Here is a 15,271-nt window from a genome sequence, read left to right as displayed (position 1 = left end):
TTCTCCCCGGAACAGAACCAGAGTAAATTGCTTTTCTCATTTTCCGCTTTATATACACACCATCTGGCATCAGTGCTCCAGAATTTGTTTGCCCTGGAGAGTTCCTTGACCCTTTGAAATGCTAACATAGATTTATCTCAAAAGCAGATGGAATGACCAGCACATAATGCCCTTTTATTGCTTGCAAATGTGGACATGATAAACAGGAAAGTACAAACATAGGTTTGAATTAGAAAAACAACAGCTCTCCTGTATACCAAATATAACTATTCCCCCGTCTGATTTTGCAATGATTTGTTATTAATTGTTAGATTAATTTTACACCAGTTTCATTAGGCTCTTATCACAGATTTCACTGAATTAGAGACATAGCAGATAACACATCATAATTCAGCCTGACTGGCTTAATTTTGACTATAGATACGGCAGCTTGCTTTGGGTTACACAGTAATTTTACTGCAGCCCCTGGAAGAGAACCTGTATCTCCTGATTCCCAGGTCTTTGCTCTTTGTTCAAAAGATTCTGTTTTTAACCTGCTGCTCTTTGCTCCACTTGCTCTACCTGCCTTATATGTAACCTTCCAGGTGGTGTCACAAGCACTGGAAGAAACTGTCGCTTGCCCCATTGACAGTGATCCCTGACCAGATGTCACCTGCGAGGTGTGCTTTCTGCAGGGAGGATTCTGCATCTGGACATAAATCGTCACAGGAGGTAGACCTGGTGATTACAAACAGTTGTACTTTGCTGGATCAAATCTCACTGAGCTCTCTAACAAGCAACACCACTGACTACCCTGCAATTATTTAGATACATAAGGAAAATAGCATCTCTTGTTTCTGTGTTTAAAACACAATTGTGGTTTGTCAGGTAATGCTCTGGGGTCAGTATTTACAAACCTTTTTTGCTTGAAAAAAGCAAACATTGGCAGAGTGGAAGTGTGGTATTCATTGAGCAAACTTGCTGAGCATGATAATAAACCAATCTCTATTAAACTATAAGCATTGATTCCTATTCTGGCTCTAGCCTTGAGGCAAAAGTGCTGCTGGCTTAAAAAAGCTATTTTCAGATCAGCTGATTTTTTTTTTTTCCCTGGAATGAATTTAATTAAAAAGTTTAACATTAATTAACAAGTTTAAAGAATGAATTCGCTTAAGAAAAGTTTTAAGAGACATAAAGTAAGTACAGAAGAAACTGAAGTAAATCTGCTACCTTATTACCTATGCCCTCACCTCAAGTGGCTTGACCTTGTGTTGGCTGAAACTAAAGGAGCTCCTTGCTGATTTGTAACGTAAAGGACTTGTACATACTTCTTGGTACTTTGTTCTGTGTCTTCGTACAAACTGAAGGCTGCTGTGCAATATAAGCTTTCACTTTAAATGCTGGGATGAGCGGATGGGCTCACCAGCCTGCTAAAAGGCACAGAAATAGTACATGTATTGTGCCTTTCTCCTTGGTTTGCCTGAAATGCATGCACACTTGTAAAGGTGTTAGCATGCCAGAGGTTTCTTGTAATGCCTCTGTTTACAGAATTGACATACAAATTATATAAAGCTATAGGAAACTGGGATCTTTTTCAGGCTTGGAATATGAGCCAAATGGGACCACTTGCTGGGAGATTAGGCAGAGTTTCTAGCAGCAGGAAGGAAAATTGTCATATGTTTGTGATTTCTCAGACTTGGCTTTGGTTAGCAATTCATGTAAGCAGGCTCAGGCTCAGGAGCTTTTAGAGATCTCAGCTATACATCTCCATCACCTGAGAAATGAATCTTGATTCTTTTTTCTTAAAGTACTCCCTGGGTAGTTTTGTGTGATGTATTATACCAAGAAATTTGTTAAGGGAAATTTCTTACACCTTCCACACTTGAATGAGTTATTTCTATTACCATTTAATTTTAATATTAATATTATTGCCCTGTGAACTTCTATTAATCTTTTCAAAGTTTCTATATAGAGTTAAAGCATGCATGATGTTAAAGATATCACCACAGACAGTAATCCTGGCATCACTACATTAAATTATTATTACATTATCAACTGATGATCTGGTTGATAATGGCCTGTGACTCTAGTAGAAGTATGTATCTACTCCAAAATCACAACACTGCTAAGCAAGGGCTCAGGAGCCATCTACCTGAGTAAACTTCTTCTGGCAAGAGCCTCGTGGGCCGTAGGTTAAAAAAGTATTAGAAATAAAGCAACTCTAGCTAGTTGCTAACTTTCCAGCTTCTGGCTATCAATTTAGTAACTATGTCAACTGACATCTCCTAACTCAACAGAGCGATTCCTTTTTTGTGAGTCAGATCTCTTTAATGACTGAAGTAAGCTTTTACGGTTTTATATTCTTGTTAACTCTGCAAAGTTTATGTGGTTAAGGGGAAAATGGTTTGCACATCCATCCTGTGACAATTGCCAGATCTGTTTCCCTCTGGCATCCTGAAAGTGCAACAACACTGTGACTGGAGTGAGATGAAGTTTCAGGAGCATAAATGAGAGTATTTGGCCTGTTACAAATTTATTATAGATTGCAGTGGGTGTTAATGAAATGAATCTGCTTGCTCCTCATATCTCAGTATGAGCCTGCACACTCAGAAGATGGAAGTGTTTTTCTCATTAACTGTGACAAGAAATGTAATGAGGAACACAGGCTGTTATCTAATTTAATGTCATTCCTGAAGCTCCTTTGCAGAACTGCATTTAAAGTTGCAATAAGTGGCATATTATTTGCTGACCAGTTAAGTGTACATTATTGACTTTTATTTTGTTAGGCTTCAGAACCGTGGGTTCATATTCACAAGTCTCTGCTGAACGCATCATGTCACAAGTCAAGCTAAATGCCAAAGGAGACACTCCAGATGGACTCAGTCTGGCACTCCTGACTTGAAACAAAAAGCTGAGGTCAAATCTTAATGCTGCTGAATTCAAGGTGCATCTTGTTTTTCTTCACTTCAGTGGGGCCAGTATTTCTCCTTTTATTTTGCCTGTGTAAGAATTATATTATGGTATGAAGTAAGGCTTACTTGCTTTGTTTTATTTTGAGTACACAAATGTTGTTGTGCTAGTCCTCCAAAAGAGCACAGAAATGACAAACGCACCAGTAATTTTATGTAACCAAGAGAATGAGTCAGTGGGGGAAAAAAAGGGCAAAAAAAATAGAGATTTTAATGAGTAGTAGACTTAAAAAACAATCACAACCCAAACAACAAAATTATCATTACAAAAATGTTACTTTAAGCCCCATGTTCGTTTTTTTCAAAACTAAAGGGGGCAAAAACCTTCTTATTTTACCATATTGCTGAGCTGAGAGAACCTCTTGAAAGCATAACTGAATGCTCTTCTCTTGCCCTAGTCTTTCATTTGCCTTTCATGTTCTGCTAGTCTGTTACTGTGAGGTTCCTTGAACCACTAGCAATTATTGCTTTTTTTTTTCTTTTCCTTTTTTTTTTTTTTTTACAAAGAATAGGCTCTGGTTAGGATAGCTACTGACTGACTGTGCTGTGATGTGGGCTTTCACAAGTGACAAAGAAAATGTGGGTTCAGCTTGACCTATACTCCAGAATTAACCAATTGCAATCTTGTCCCTGGTTTAGACTGTTCCTATTTGATTGAATTGTCTACAATTACTTATGATGTATTTCTTTGCAGAAGAGTATGAATACTATTTTTTTAATTTACACTTAATTATAAGTGTTTGTAATTATGAATGTAAAGAGGTAATAATAGATGTCCCTGAGTGAAGTTGTGACGTAGTGTTTGGAAATATTTGGTGCCAATACTGGGTGGTGGATGGCCATGTCCCACAGCCCCCTTTTGTGCCTTCACCCTGTGCCGCCCCATTCCCTTCACCGTGCTGGCACAACCCGAATAGGGTTGTACTCCCAAGCAGATGGGGGAACTGATCCAGAAAAAAAAAAAAAAGAAATCCAGCAATTCCCCGCCTCCAGTGTTTCTAGCCAAATCAATTTCCCAGTCCAGTTTATAGCACAGCTGTAGAAACAGTTGTGTTGCTGTGTGGAACACAAGGGCGGTATATCACAATGAGAGAGACAAACGGTGCCGGGTAGGACTGGCAGTACTTTAAGTCAGAACCACCAGCCTCCGAGCCCCATTGTGTGAGTGTTCTGTTTTTTCTTCATTGGTACATTGAACACCTTGTAATCAAAATTTAGAGCCGACAGGTCTATAAAGAAAACAATGCAAACACAAGGTCTATAAAGAAAACAATGCAAACACAAGGTAACAGTGAGCTCATACTGGTCAGCATATTAAAGGCGATGGCAGGAAACCACCAGATTAATCATTGCTGAGCTTTTCCTGTTAGCATCAGCGCAGGGATGAGTTTTAAGTAGGACACAGTTGAGGTCATTGTAGTGTCTCTGCTGACTTCTGTGAGGAATGACTCCCATGCATGCCTTATTAGTTCTAGAAAGCTTTGCTCATTCATTGCCTCGTGGTGAATCTCTGGTTAGAAAATTGACCACAGCACTCCTAGAAAAGGTATTTTTTTCACAGTTTATTTCTTTACATTGTCACCTCTCTGCATCTCTCAAATGGCTCCTCTCTATCAGTCAAAAACTTCTTTCATTTCCAATCCCTTCATGGTTTATCTACAACCTTTTTCTCTCTCCTCTTTCAATAAAGACAGGTTAAGTCCCTGGAAGAGTTGCAGCACCATTCTCCACTTGTTGGATTTCAATGGCTTGCTTTCTTGTACCTGTCACCTCATATTTGGGGGGCATTTCCATAAACAGCCGTATCACCTTGTGTCATCCTCGCCAGCCCTCCTTAAAAGTCATCTCTGTTTGGGTGCCTAAAGAGAAGGTGACAACAGATAGGATCTGATGCTACTTCTACTGGCCAGCATCTCTCTGTTCCCACGTTTCCTTTTCTGGACCTTCTAGAAATACGCCCAAATATACATATTTATACACATATGGAATTTGTACTCTGTTAGCCCTAGGGGTAACAGCTCCACTGTGGCAATTGCTGTGCAATCAAGTCCAAGCTGACTGCAAAGGCAGCGTATTCGCTGGACTCTATCTGTCTCCTTAAAGCTATGATGTGTTTGCTGAGTTTTTGTTGCTAAGAAGTGCTGTTAACTTAGCTGCTGCACTGGGCTCTCCCTAAACCTCACAGATTTTGTGTATTTGCATCTTCTACCTCCTTACCAGATGTAACTGATATCTAGAACAAGGCTACAGCAGTGCAAAGCTGTCACTATGACATACTGCATCACTGTAAACAAGGATAAATGTCCTTCACAGTTTATAAAGAAGGAAAATAACAATTGGAAAGGAAATAATATTGTGTTATGACCCGACTTCTGCTATATATAGATCCAGCAATTGCCATCCTGGACCAGGTTGTCAGTTGGTTTACTGTATTAGTCAGTCTCAGGGACAGAATAATAGTATTAGTTTCTAGTAAAGACACAGAATATATATAATATAATCTTATGGAATAACCTGCCTGTAAGAAATTCCTTCCAACTCTTCCTTACTTCAGTGATTAGTGTCTGCCTTAAAACATGAGTGTTTATATCTTTCCTGTAAAAACAGTCTGTATGTAATTATGAGAATTATTAATTACACAAAAGTCTAACGCCAAACTTCTCAAATAGCAGACCTCACTAGATCCACATCATGAATAAATTTTGACTACAGTGTGTCAAAGTCCTATACTTAAAAGTTCTCCTGCATTATTTTGGAAAATCCTATATTTTTCACTATTTTCCTGGAGTTTGGGGTTGGTGGTGGGGAGCTGTACTCTGTCTGCAGTTCTCAGTTGTGCAGGCAGCATGCAGAGCTGGGCTAGCCTGGCAGAGCAGGGGCTGGCGTCTTGCTTTTTGCTGAACCAAGTGGGGCATCGTTCTATAAATACTGATTAGCCTTAGTCAAACCTTTTCCTAGCAACTCTTACTCTTCATGCGGTCTACATAACTACATTTTTTTTATCTTTATTGTTTTGGTTTGCTCACAACTGGTATGTACTTGTATCATGCTGTTTTTCTAGTGAATCTCAAAAAAAGAATGTTGTCACAGAGGTGAAGCTAAGGAAATAGCCAGGAGTCACGTTGACGACATGCAGCCTGCGTAATTACTTGTCATTACAGACATTCTAGGCAGGTATAGTACAACATATCCCACAGTACTGTGCTGTCTTCAGGGCTGGCAGCATATTGCCAATTGCCTAACATTAGTATTCCAGCGTAAAGACCAAAACTTCACTGTGAATACCATTAGAACTGGGTCACTAACAGAAGGTGCGTGACAGCTTAACATGCAGAACAGCTAAAGCCATTTCCTCCATCTCACACAGAGCAGAAATACTGAGAGTGAAGATTATGGATATTGCGTGAGGAAAATGACAAATGACAAGCCATAGCAATATACTCGTTTGGTGGCATTAGTGGCGCAGTTCTGCCTTGGAAACAGTGAAATTAGGTGATCAGCTGGCTGTTGTGCTGCACTGGTTTTGCTAAACATTGGAATTCACTTTAATAGGAATCCAAATGATCGGGTAAAGTATTTCATTTTGCAGAGGAAATTCTCTTGCTCAGCAGCACCCTAATAACACTACTATTTTGCATTTTCTATTCTGTTTGGAATAAAGAGGTTTTAACCTTGCAGCTTCAAACTGTGTATTTCTACTCCAGCTCCAGGAATTATTACTGGAGCAGTGTGCTCAGCAGTCATAAAATTGCTCCAGATAGATTTCTGTCCTTTCCGAAAATATTAGGAAATAAGCTGGACTAGATTTTGTGTTCTGTCATACCAAAGTCTCTTTAAACCAGCAAGGGGAGAACATGAGGGAATTCTTCATGGATAGCACTGTTCCAGCTACCTTCCGAATTGGAAAATCCTGCTCAGACATTCTTTGTATGGTTGAAAAGAAAGGTGGAAGCCAGGGCAAGGAAGAATCTGGAACTGCAGAGAGGAACAGAATTAATTAGGTGAGTATCTGCAAGTAAGCCCTGCTGGCTCTCTGTGGTCCCCTGCTTTTGCTTTATGTTAGACAGTCTGGATAATGTGAAGAATCAGCTCCTTTACAAGCTTTCATTAATTACTTTTCTATTTTTTTTGTATGTGATGGAGTATCTCTGGAGATGAAAACTGTGAGCACAGGTGGGTATGCACCATGCTCTGCCTCATTCATCCTTACCCTTTTTCCCTGCTAAGCCTCAAAGTTTTACTCAAAGTTGGAAGAAGAGAGTTCAGACAAAGCTCATATGGAAAAGAAACGTCAGGTCAATCAGCCTGGTCTGCAGATTCCGGCCATATTCAGCGAAGAGCTTAAATTGAAAAAATATGAGAAAATCAGTACAATGATTATTTTTCCTACACATTCAACATGAAACCTCAGTTCTTTTGTTTCAAAAATATTGAAAAGACATCTTGAGTCCAACATACTAAACAGGGATTAAACTGAGAAGTAAATAATCCCGAAGCAAACTGAACACAATCTTTTACAAGCAAGATGTCCTATCAAACCCCAAGTGGCTTTTTGATCCAGGATGATAAAAATATTTTAAAATTGTTTTGAGAAAAATACTGGACCAGAAGGCAATTATTTATAAGTCTATCTAAAAGTCACAAGTGAAGATCTGCTTTTAAGACGTTTCAAAGGCAGGTTGCATTATTCAAATTCTCACTGCGACTTTTCTTCCTCTGAATTCTTTTTTTGGCACATGAAGAGAACAGGTGTGAGCCAGTGCAAGGTGGCCCACAGGCCACAACCAACACATAACTAATTGGCATCTATGTTGCAACAGGGAAAAGATCCAGCCAAATTATGATGAGGCACGGTGCCATCCTAATAGACTGACATTATCGCGGATGCCAGGATTCCATAAATTTGCATTATTTACATTTACTTAGGGCAGGATTCCCAGCTGGGAAATTCCACATGGTTGTCCATCTCCCTCATATACAATTATAATCGAAAAAGATCTCTGTGACTAATCCAGCATCCTCAAATGGTTTTCAGCAAGAATTTAAATTTTCTTAATACTTACTTTAAAATGCTCCCACTCATGTACATCAATAAATCATTTAAAAGGGTAGTTTTGTTGTCTTTGTTTGTACAAAATGAATAAATAATTTATAAAATCAGCCTTTCTGCTTGAAGGATGTATGAACCTTTTCGTCTTGGTAAACAGATTTTTTTTTTCCTGCAGCAGTAGCTAAGTTTCTCTATTACGTAGTCAGGAAAAAGGCAACTCTGAAGCTATTTTGTGAAAAATGGATGCAGAAACTCGTAACTTACACCCTCAGGAAATAATTTGCAAAGGCAAAAATGCAGAAAGGGCGTGAATTACCAAGATGAAACACATGATGATGATACATGCTCTGATTACTCCTTGAGGTAATGAATCTGTAGGTTTGCCTTCCTCTACTGAGGAGACGGCGAATTACACCTTCATCTGCTCCTTGATGGGATCTCATTCCAACTAAAAAATGCATGGAAGGACTTGATGGGGATGGCGTTGCCTATGAGTAAATAGGAGGTGGCGGCATCACCGTCCCTGGGGGTGTTTAAGGAGAGGTTGGACGTGGTGCTTAGGGACATGGGTTAGTGGGTGACAGTAGGGGGATGGCTGGAACAGGTATCTTGGAGGTCTTTTCCAACTTTAATGACTCTGTGACTCTAAATGTCTTTATTGCCCCAGGCACCAGCCCCAGCGCAGCGCCCCTGAGGGGGCTCCCCTCAGCGGCCCGCGCGCCTTTCCCGCCTCGCACCTTGTGGCGCGGTCTCGCGCTCACCCCCTTCCCGCCCTTCCCCAGCTCTCGCGCCTGTTCCCGCTCTGAGGCGCCTGCTCTCGCGATAGGAGGCGGCGGCGGGCGGGCTGTGAGGAGAAGGAGGAGGAGGAGGAGGAGGAGGAGGAGAAGGAGGCGGCCGCCGGGGGAGGCGGGGGGGCGGCGCCGCGGCAGCCGCTGCGCCCGCGCTCCGTGACAGGCGGCCGGGGGCCGGGCATGTCCCTCCGCCCCGCACGCAGGTGGTGGCGGCGGCGGTGGTGGCGGCGGTGGCGGCGGCGCCGCCCCGGCTCTCCGTGACTCTCCATGGGGCCCGAGCCGCGCCGCGGCCGCCGCTGAGGAGAAGGCGCCGCCGCCGCCGCGATGAGGAAGGGCCGCTCCCGGGGGGACAAAGCGGCGGCGCCTCCTCCTCCTCCTCCTCCTCAGCCGCCGCCGCGGAGGGAAGGCGGCCGGGCGGTGGCCGCCAGCGCGGCGGAGCGCAGAGCCACCCTGCTGGGGGGCGGCAGGAAGGAGCCGGAGGCCGCGGGGGCGCCGGAGAGGGTAACGGCGGGGGGGGCGTTGGCATGGCAACGGGGGGGGGGGCTGGGGGACATGGGGGGCCTGAGGGGTGAGGCCGGGGGGCGAGGGGCTGAGGGCTGAGGGGAGGCTGAGCTCGCCGTCCTGCCGGCGTCTCCCCACGTGGAGCGCGTTTCCTCAGCCCTTTAAGGGGAAAAAGGGTGAAGCTGGCGCTCGCCGGCTGGCTGGGGGCTGTCAGGCAGGCGGAGGAAGCGGTGGGGGGCTGCCCCCAGGCTTCCCGTGGCCGGAGTCCTGCCTGCGTGCCGGTGGAGGGAGGGAGGATGCGGTGACATCTAGCTGGTGCTATGTGCTGGCTGCTGCTGAGTGCAGAATCCTGCCTGGGAACCTCCCGCAGGTCGCTCCTCATCGTAACACTATTTGTGATACGTATTGTAGCGTTTTTATCTTCGTTCTTAACGCAAGAAGTGATTTATTTGGGAAGTCTAAATTTGGTAGTTATTAAGAATACATAGGTTCATTAAAAATAAGAGCATTTCTGTTCAGTGCATACACTCATGTCTTTCACCCCTGCGGAAAAGGATCTCCTGATTGCTACTTAAGATTGCAGGGATGAGAGACCCAACAGATTTTAAGCTTTGTTTTGGATACATTTTGATATTCCTAATTTTACATGAAAGAAAAATGTGAGGTGAGACTTAGCAGTATAAAAATGCAGGTGACAACTGATGCTTTTTTTTTTTTTTTTTTTTGAGGGAAGTATCAGAAGTATAAGGGTTCCCAAGATGCAGTAATTCATTGCTTTGTTTTGCCATTTTTAGGAGCAAAGGGAGGAACTGTTCTTTGACGTTTCCTGTCAAAAAGGTGTCTTAAGTTTGCATCGTTATTGCAGATGCCCAGGTTTATCCTGTAGCTTTTTAAAACAATTTCTTGGCTTATTCCAGAAGAGCTGCATTATGAGCATGAAGGTGACTGTACAGCACTATAGGTCTGTATAGGTCTGTACAGCACTATAAACATAAGTGCTGGAAATAATACTAACTGCCATTGGTTCATTTGGAATTACTGCAAAGACTTGGGAAGATTATATATTAGTAGCTGTTGTGTAGGACAACTTTCCTAACTTACTGGTCTCTGAGTTACAGAGGCCATTTGTCGATGCTAGCTATGGGTGCTCCCACTGCTAGCTATCTGAAAGTTGTACTCGGGTGTATTTAAATTGGGAAGGGTGGGAAAGGTGTTTTCATTTAGATACTCAGAGAAACTGTATTTCAGAACAGAAATGACCATTGTTGACTTCTGAGTCAGAAACATGAATACTTGCTTAGTTTCACTGGAAAAAATTATTTTTTTTTATTGTTAAACTGTGAGTCTTCCACTGGATATAACTGATTATCAGGGATCTACTAGCTGGGAGAGGTATGCAAATGGCAGGCTGCTCTAGAAGCCCCAGGGGTGTATGCAGTCTTGCCAAGCTCAGAACCTGTCCTAACCTTCTGGAAGAAAAAATGCTGTTGGGATTCTTGGAAACCAGACACTGCCTTCAGTGGTAGTGGACTTGCATTTTGGTTTTGACTGGTGGGTGTCTTGAATATAGACTTCTTGGACTGGGATCTGGAAGAAGGGACCTCTAGTGCAGTGATTTCCCCCCCTCCCCCCCTTTAATATTATTCACTAGTACCTTATAAAACCAGGTACTTCAGAGGGCAAAGGTGCTGCTGCTTTTGATGTTTATCACTTTCTGAAACAATTAAAGAACGCTAATGTGCTTATTCAGGCCAAAAAAGTCTTAAAAACAGAAGAGATGACTGTTTCTGTTCCAAACTGCCCATTAAAATAGCGGCTGGTAGAACTCTTGCAGGCAACAGCAAGGTGCTTGCTGTACTGTTATGACACAGTGTGTACCGTATATTGACATGGAAATTGGAGGAAATTGCTTCTATTCTTGGTACTTGTGAACCAAACTTGTTATAAATCATGGATACAGAATGTGCTATGTACTGTATCATGTTGTATCGACCTCAGGGAGCTTCATCAGAACAACATTATTATTGCAAAACAGGAAAGGCTACAAATTCAGAAACGCCAGTATTTGAGATTCACAAGCCTTTTAAATGGGAGATGCTGGCAGTGTGCTTTTAGCTCAGGTACTCTGAATAAACCTTCATACTGATATGACTTGTAGGAACAAGATCTCTGTGCTGGCAAGTATTTGGTGGGATGCAGCCTTTGAGGAGATTAGCAGCTAAAACTTGGAAACCTTCTACTTGAAGGTCTGTGAAAGAAACCCCCAAACTTTGAAGGAGAACGTCTCAGCCCCTATCCCTTTGGTCTTCCATTTGAAGTGGTAGAAGTTTTGTAAATGCAGTAAACAACTGGAAATAAGTAGATGTGTTGGGCAACTTCAATAAACACGGCATGATCCCTCTCACAGAATCTGTCTTTAATCTCAATAACTCGGTATTTCTTTAAAGGTCAGGAGCTGCTTGTGCAGGGGGTGGTGGAAAGGGTCTTTGGAGATGCAAAAGAAAGCTTGATACTCTTTCTACTGATGCAACTTGCAGCTTGACAAATCTTTCCTTTGGGGGCCGCTTCTGTTTTAAGCAGCCCTTGTCTGGAGCCAGGACCAATGCAACAGTGTGCACAGCTGCAGGGAATGGCTGGGGATTAAATTCAGATTTCACACTTTGTTTGCCATACAGTTTCACAAGTTTGTGGTTGGGGAAGACTAAGCTACTGTAGTGTTGGAAAAAGTACTTATCAGACTGTGACCATGGTAGTTAATCGCCATACTGACCTTTGGGCCTTTGAAAATCTGATCCTTTAATGTGCTGTGCTTATAGATCTGACATGTACATACGATTAATATTTTCACTTTTTTTATGTGTTACATAAGAACATTAAAATGACCGTACTTGGTCACATTACCAATCCTGCTAGCCCAGTAACCTGCCTTTCTGAGCTGCCAAAAGCAGATGCTTAGTGAAGAGTATAGCGTATGTTGAGGAAATACCTTTCCCAGCCTCTAGTAATTTGTGGCTCTCAGATTTCCGGAACTGGAGGTGATATTTGTTTTTAGTGCCCCCAGTGGGTTTCTTCTTCTATGAATTTGTCCAATCAGTAGTTGAAGCCATGTATACTTGTAGCATCCACAGCATCCGGTGGCTGAGTGTTGTATGGCTTAGGCACAACTTGTGTGGGGAAAAACCATCCTCTTCTCGTTTGTTTTCCGACTTTCTACCTGTTTGTTTCATCCCTTGTTTAGCTCTTGTGTTGGAAGAGGCAGTGAAAAAAAATAATCCATGTTCTTCTGTGTGGCTTATGGCTTGATAACTCTTATTTACTAGTCCCTTGTTTCCAGAGGAGTTCTAGAAAGAGGTGACTCTGTCCTTGTCATTGTCCTGTGTACTCTGCATCTTTTGCAGGTCTGTTCCTTCGTGGAGACAGTGATGCAGAGATCAGAGGAGCAGGGCTGGGGAACAATAACCAGGACTGATACAGTATTTCAGCATATGACAGCCTGTACTTTTATATAGTCTGTTGGGTTTTATTCTTTAATCTTCTGTCTGTCCTTCTTTTTTTTTTTTTTTTTTTCTTCTCTCTTTGTTGACAATCTTTGACTATTGAGTAGGCACTTTTGGGGAATTACTATAACTCCACAAACACTCCTTTAAGTGGTAATAGCTGGTTCAGAGTTTCTCATTGTGTACATAAATTTAGTGTATTTTTTTATTTGCTTAACTGTATTTATCTACGTTCAGACTTACCTGCTATTTTACAACCTACTTGAACACTATCATTAAGGGCATCTTCAGATCTTTGGCTGTCACTTCTGCAACCTTGAATAACTAAGCATTATCAGCAAACTTTGTCATGTAAATGTTATGCTTCTTTGCTAGATCTTGCTTTAAAATACTGAAGGTATTGAACTTGGAACAGATCCTTGTGGAGTTCCACTGGTGATCCTTTTTTATGAAGAAGGTTAGTTGTTCCAACCTCTTATTTTTTATCTGTTAATCAGTCAATTCGTAGTTGAATTGCCCTTCCTATCCAATGACAGTTTTGTTTCTTTGAGTGAAAGCATTTTGTCAAAGACTCTAGAAATGCAAGTGGGCTGTCTCAGCTTACTCATCATATGTTTACTGACTACATTGAAGGAGAAAAATAGAAAGTTGAAGTAAAAGTTACTGTTTTTAAAAATGATGACAGTCGCCCCATCCAGAGGCATATTTCAAGCATTAAATTGTTTCTATATGATGCTTACGTAATTACTTTGAGACACTGTGATATTTATTGTCAAAGATCCTCTGTGAACTATAGTCAGTGTTTGTCAGTGTTGCTTTTGTTGTTGTTTTCTACTTCAGGTAGAAGTCAAAGTTCTCATAAAGGAGTCTTTGGTGCCTAGAAGATAGGACTTGAGGGGCTTATGATGAAGGTGTACAAGATCATGGTTGGTACGTAGAGGGTAGGTAGCATGCAGCAGCTGACTGCTTCCAGTAGTATTAAGCTAGTCAGAGTTTAAAAAAACAAACAAACAAAAAAACAAACACTAACAACAACAACAAAAAAGGTGGATCTTCATGCAAGCAGTAATAGGCATATGATTTTTTGTTTGCCAATGGAAATTATGGATGCAAAAAGCATTCAGAGTTCAAGCGCTGGAAGAGGGGTGTAGTGAAGATCACTGAATAGGTAGCCTGTATCCTACTGAGGAAAACTGAGCTGAAATTAACTAGCCTCTGGGAGAACTTTAGAACAGAGCAAGCACACGATGCCTCCTTTTACTTGACTTTTACTTGGGAATGACTGTTGCTATTTGTATGTTTTATTTCCATGAGGAGTGGGCATTGGCCTGTCCCTAACAAAACTAAATCCTGTCTTCCTCTGAAAGTAGGGGGAGGATAAACAGATGCGAGGAAAGCTGAAGTATTGTGGAGAGTATAGAAGGATAGAGGTTGAGCATTGGAAGAATGAAATAAAGGATGCTGGGTACTGAGTATCCACGAAGAGTGTGCGCTGCTGTCTGAATGTATCCAGGGAGATGGCAGGTGCTTGGCTTGGAGATATGGGGGGATACGGGAACAGAAGCAGATCCCATGCTTGTCAGTGCTCCACCCTCAATTCTGGTGAGCTTCCTTCTAGTACTCTGGATGACCATGGCCAGATTTATGAGTAGGTTCCATGACTTGATGTGGCATGGTAGGATAATAAAGAGATGAAGGGGAATACAGTAGCAAAATCGGAACAAATAGTTCGAGGGGCTGATAGAGGGACTGCAAGTTGTAGAGAGAGCCTTCTGTGTTAGATGGACCCTTGGTCTTGGATGCAGTTTAACTTGGCTGCTGCTGACCAGGAGTCAGACAGAAATTTTGCTAAAGCTTGAAGCTCCTCTGCTGTGTCTGCATTCGTTGTATGGGAGTTGATGCCAGCAGGCAAGCTACATACTTAATAGAGAAAGATGAAAAACCTTCTTACTCCTGGTTAGCTTTATGTTCTGAGATTCCTTTGTATAGGGCAGTCCGTGCAGTAGACTATCTCCAGCTGTAAATTTTGATGTGACTGAAGAAATTGAGACCTTGTGTGTTCCCCAGACAACACATTTTGTCACTTCTGCATTGGAGGGAAAGTGTTTCTTGACCTCTGAACAAGGTCAAGTCTTTTAACTGTTACAGTCATTTGGAACTGTAACACTACAACCCTTTTGAGAGTAGCAGAAGTATTCCTTTATCGCCACATCTTTGCAACTTTGTAGTTTTATAGGTCCCAAAGCCCTCATGGGTTATGGTGGCTATCAAGTGTGATTTCTCCACATGCCCAGGCCATGGAACTTTCCTGAGAGAGAAATTTAAAAATCTCTCTTAGAAATTGATCTTATCTTAAGCTTAGATCGTGGTGTGTCCGTCACCTCTTCTGGATAGCTCTGCCAATGTTTAATTATTCCTGCAGTTAGGAAACTAAACCACATCTTATTTCAAGGCTTGTTTTGTCTAACATCCAACTTTCAGCCG

At 42.1% G+C, this 15,271-nt stretch overlaps 1 protein-coding gene across 4 annotated transcripts in view; it reads left to right on the top strand.

Moving 5' to 3' along the window:
* The first annotated feature begins 9,003 nt into the window (after positions 1-9,003).
* MAST2 (microtubule associated serine/threonine kinase 2) overlaps positions 9,004-15,271 on the top strand; it is a 189,874-nt gene continuing 183,606 nt past the window's right edge. For all 4 annotated transcript variants that reach the window (XR_014618647.1, XM_084290754.1, XM_084290755.1 and 1 more), the window contains exon 1: positions 9,004-9,290. Coding sequence is in view for 3 of the 4 variants with exons in the window: in XM_084290754.1 (XP_084146880.1) it covers positions 9,114-9,290 (177 nt within the window). In the remaining variant the exon portion in view is untranslated. The remainder of the gene's footprint in view (positions 9,291-15,271) is intronic.

This window comes from Netta rufina (genome assembly GCF_964035555.1).
Source record: "Netta rufina genome assembly, chromosome: 8".
NCBI classification, from domain to species: Eukaryota; Metazoa; Chordata; class Aves; order Anseriformes; family Anatidae; genus Netta; species Netta rufina.
The sequence above is the reverse complement of the archived record's forward strand: the minus strand, read 5'-3'. Positions and strand labels throughout refer to the sequence as shown.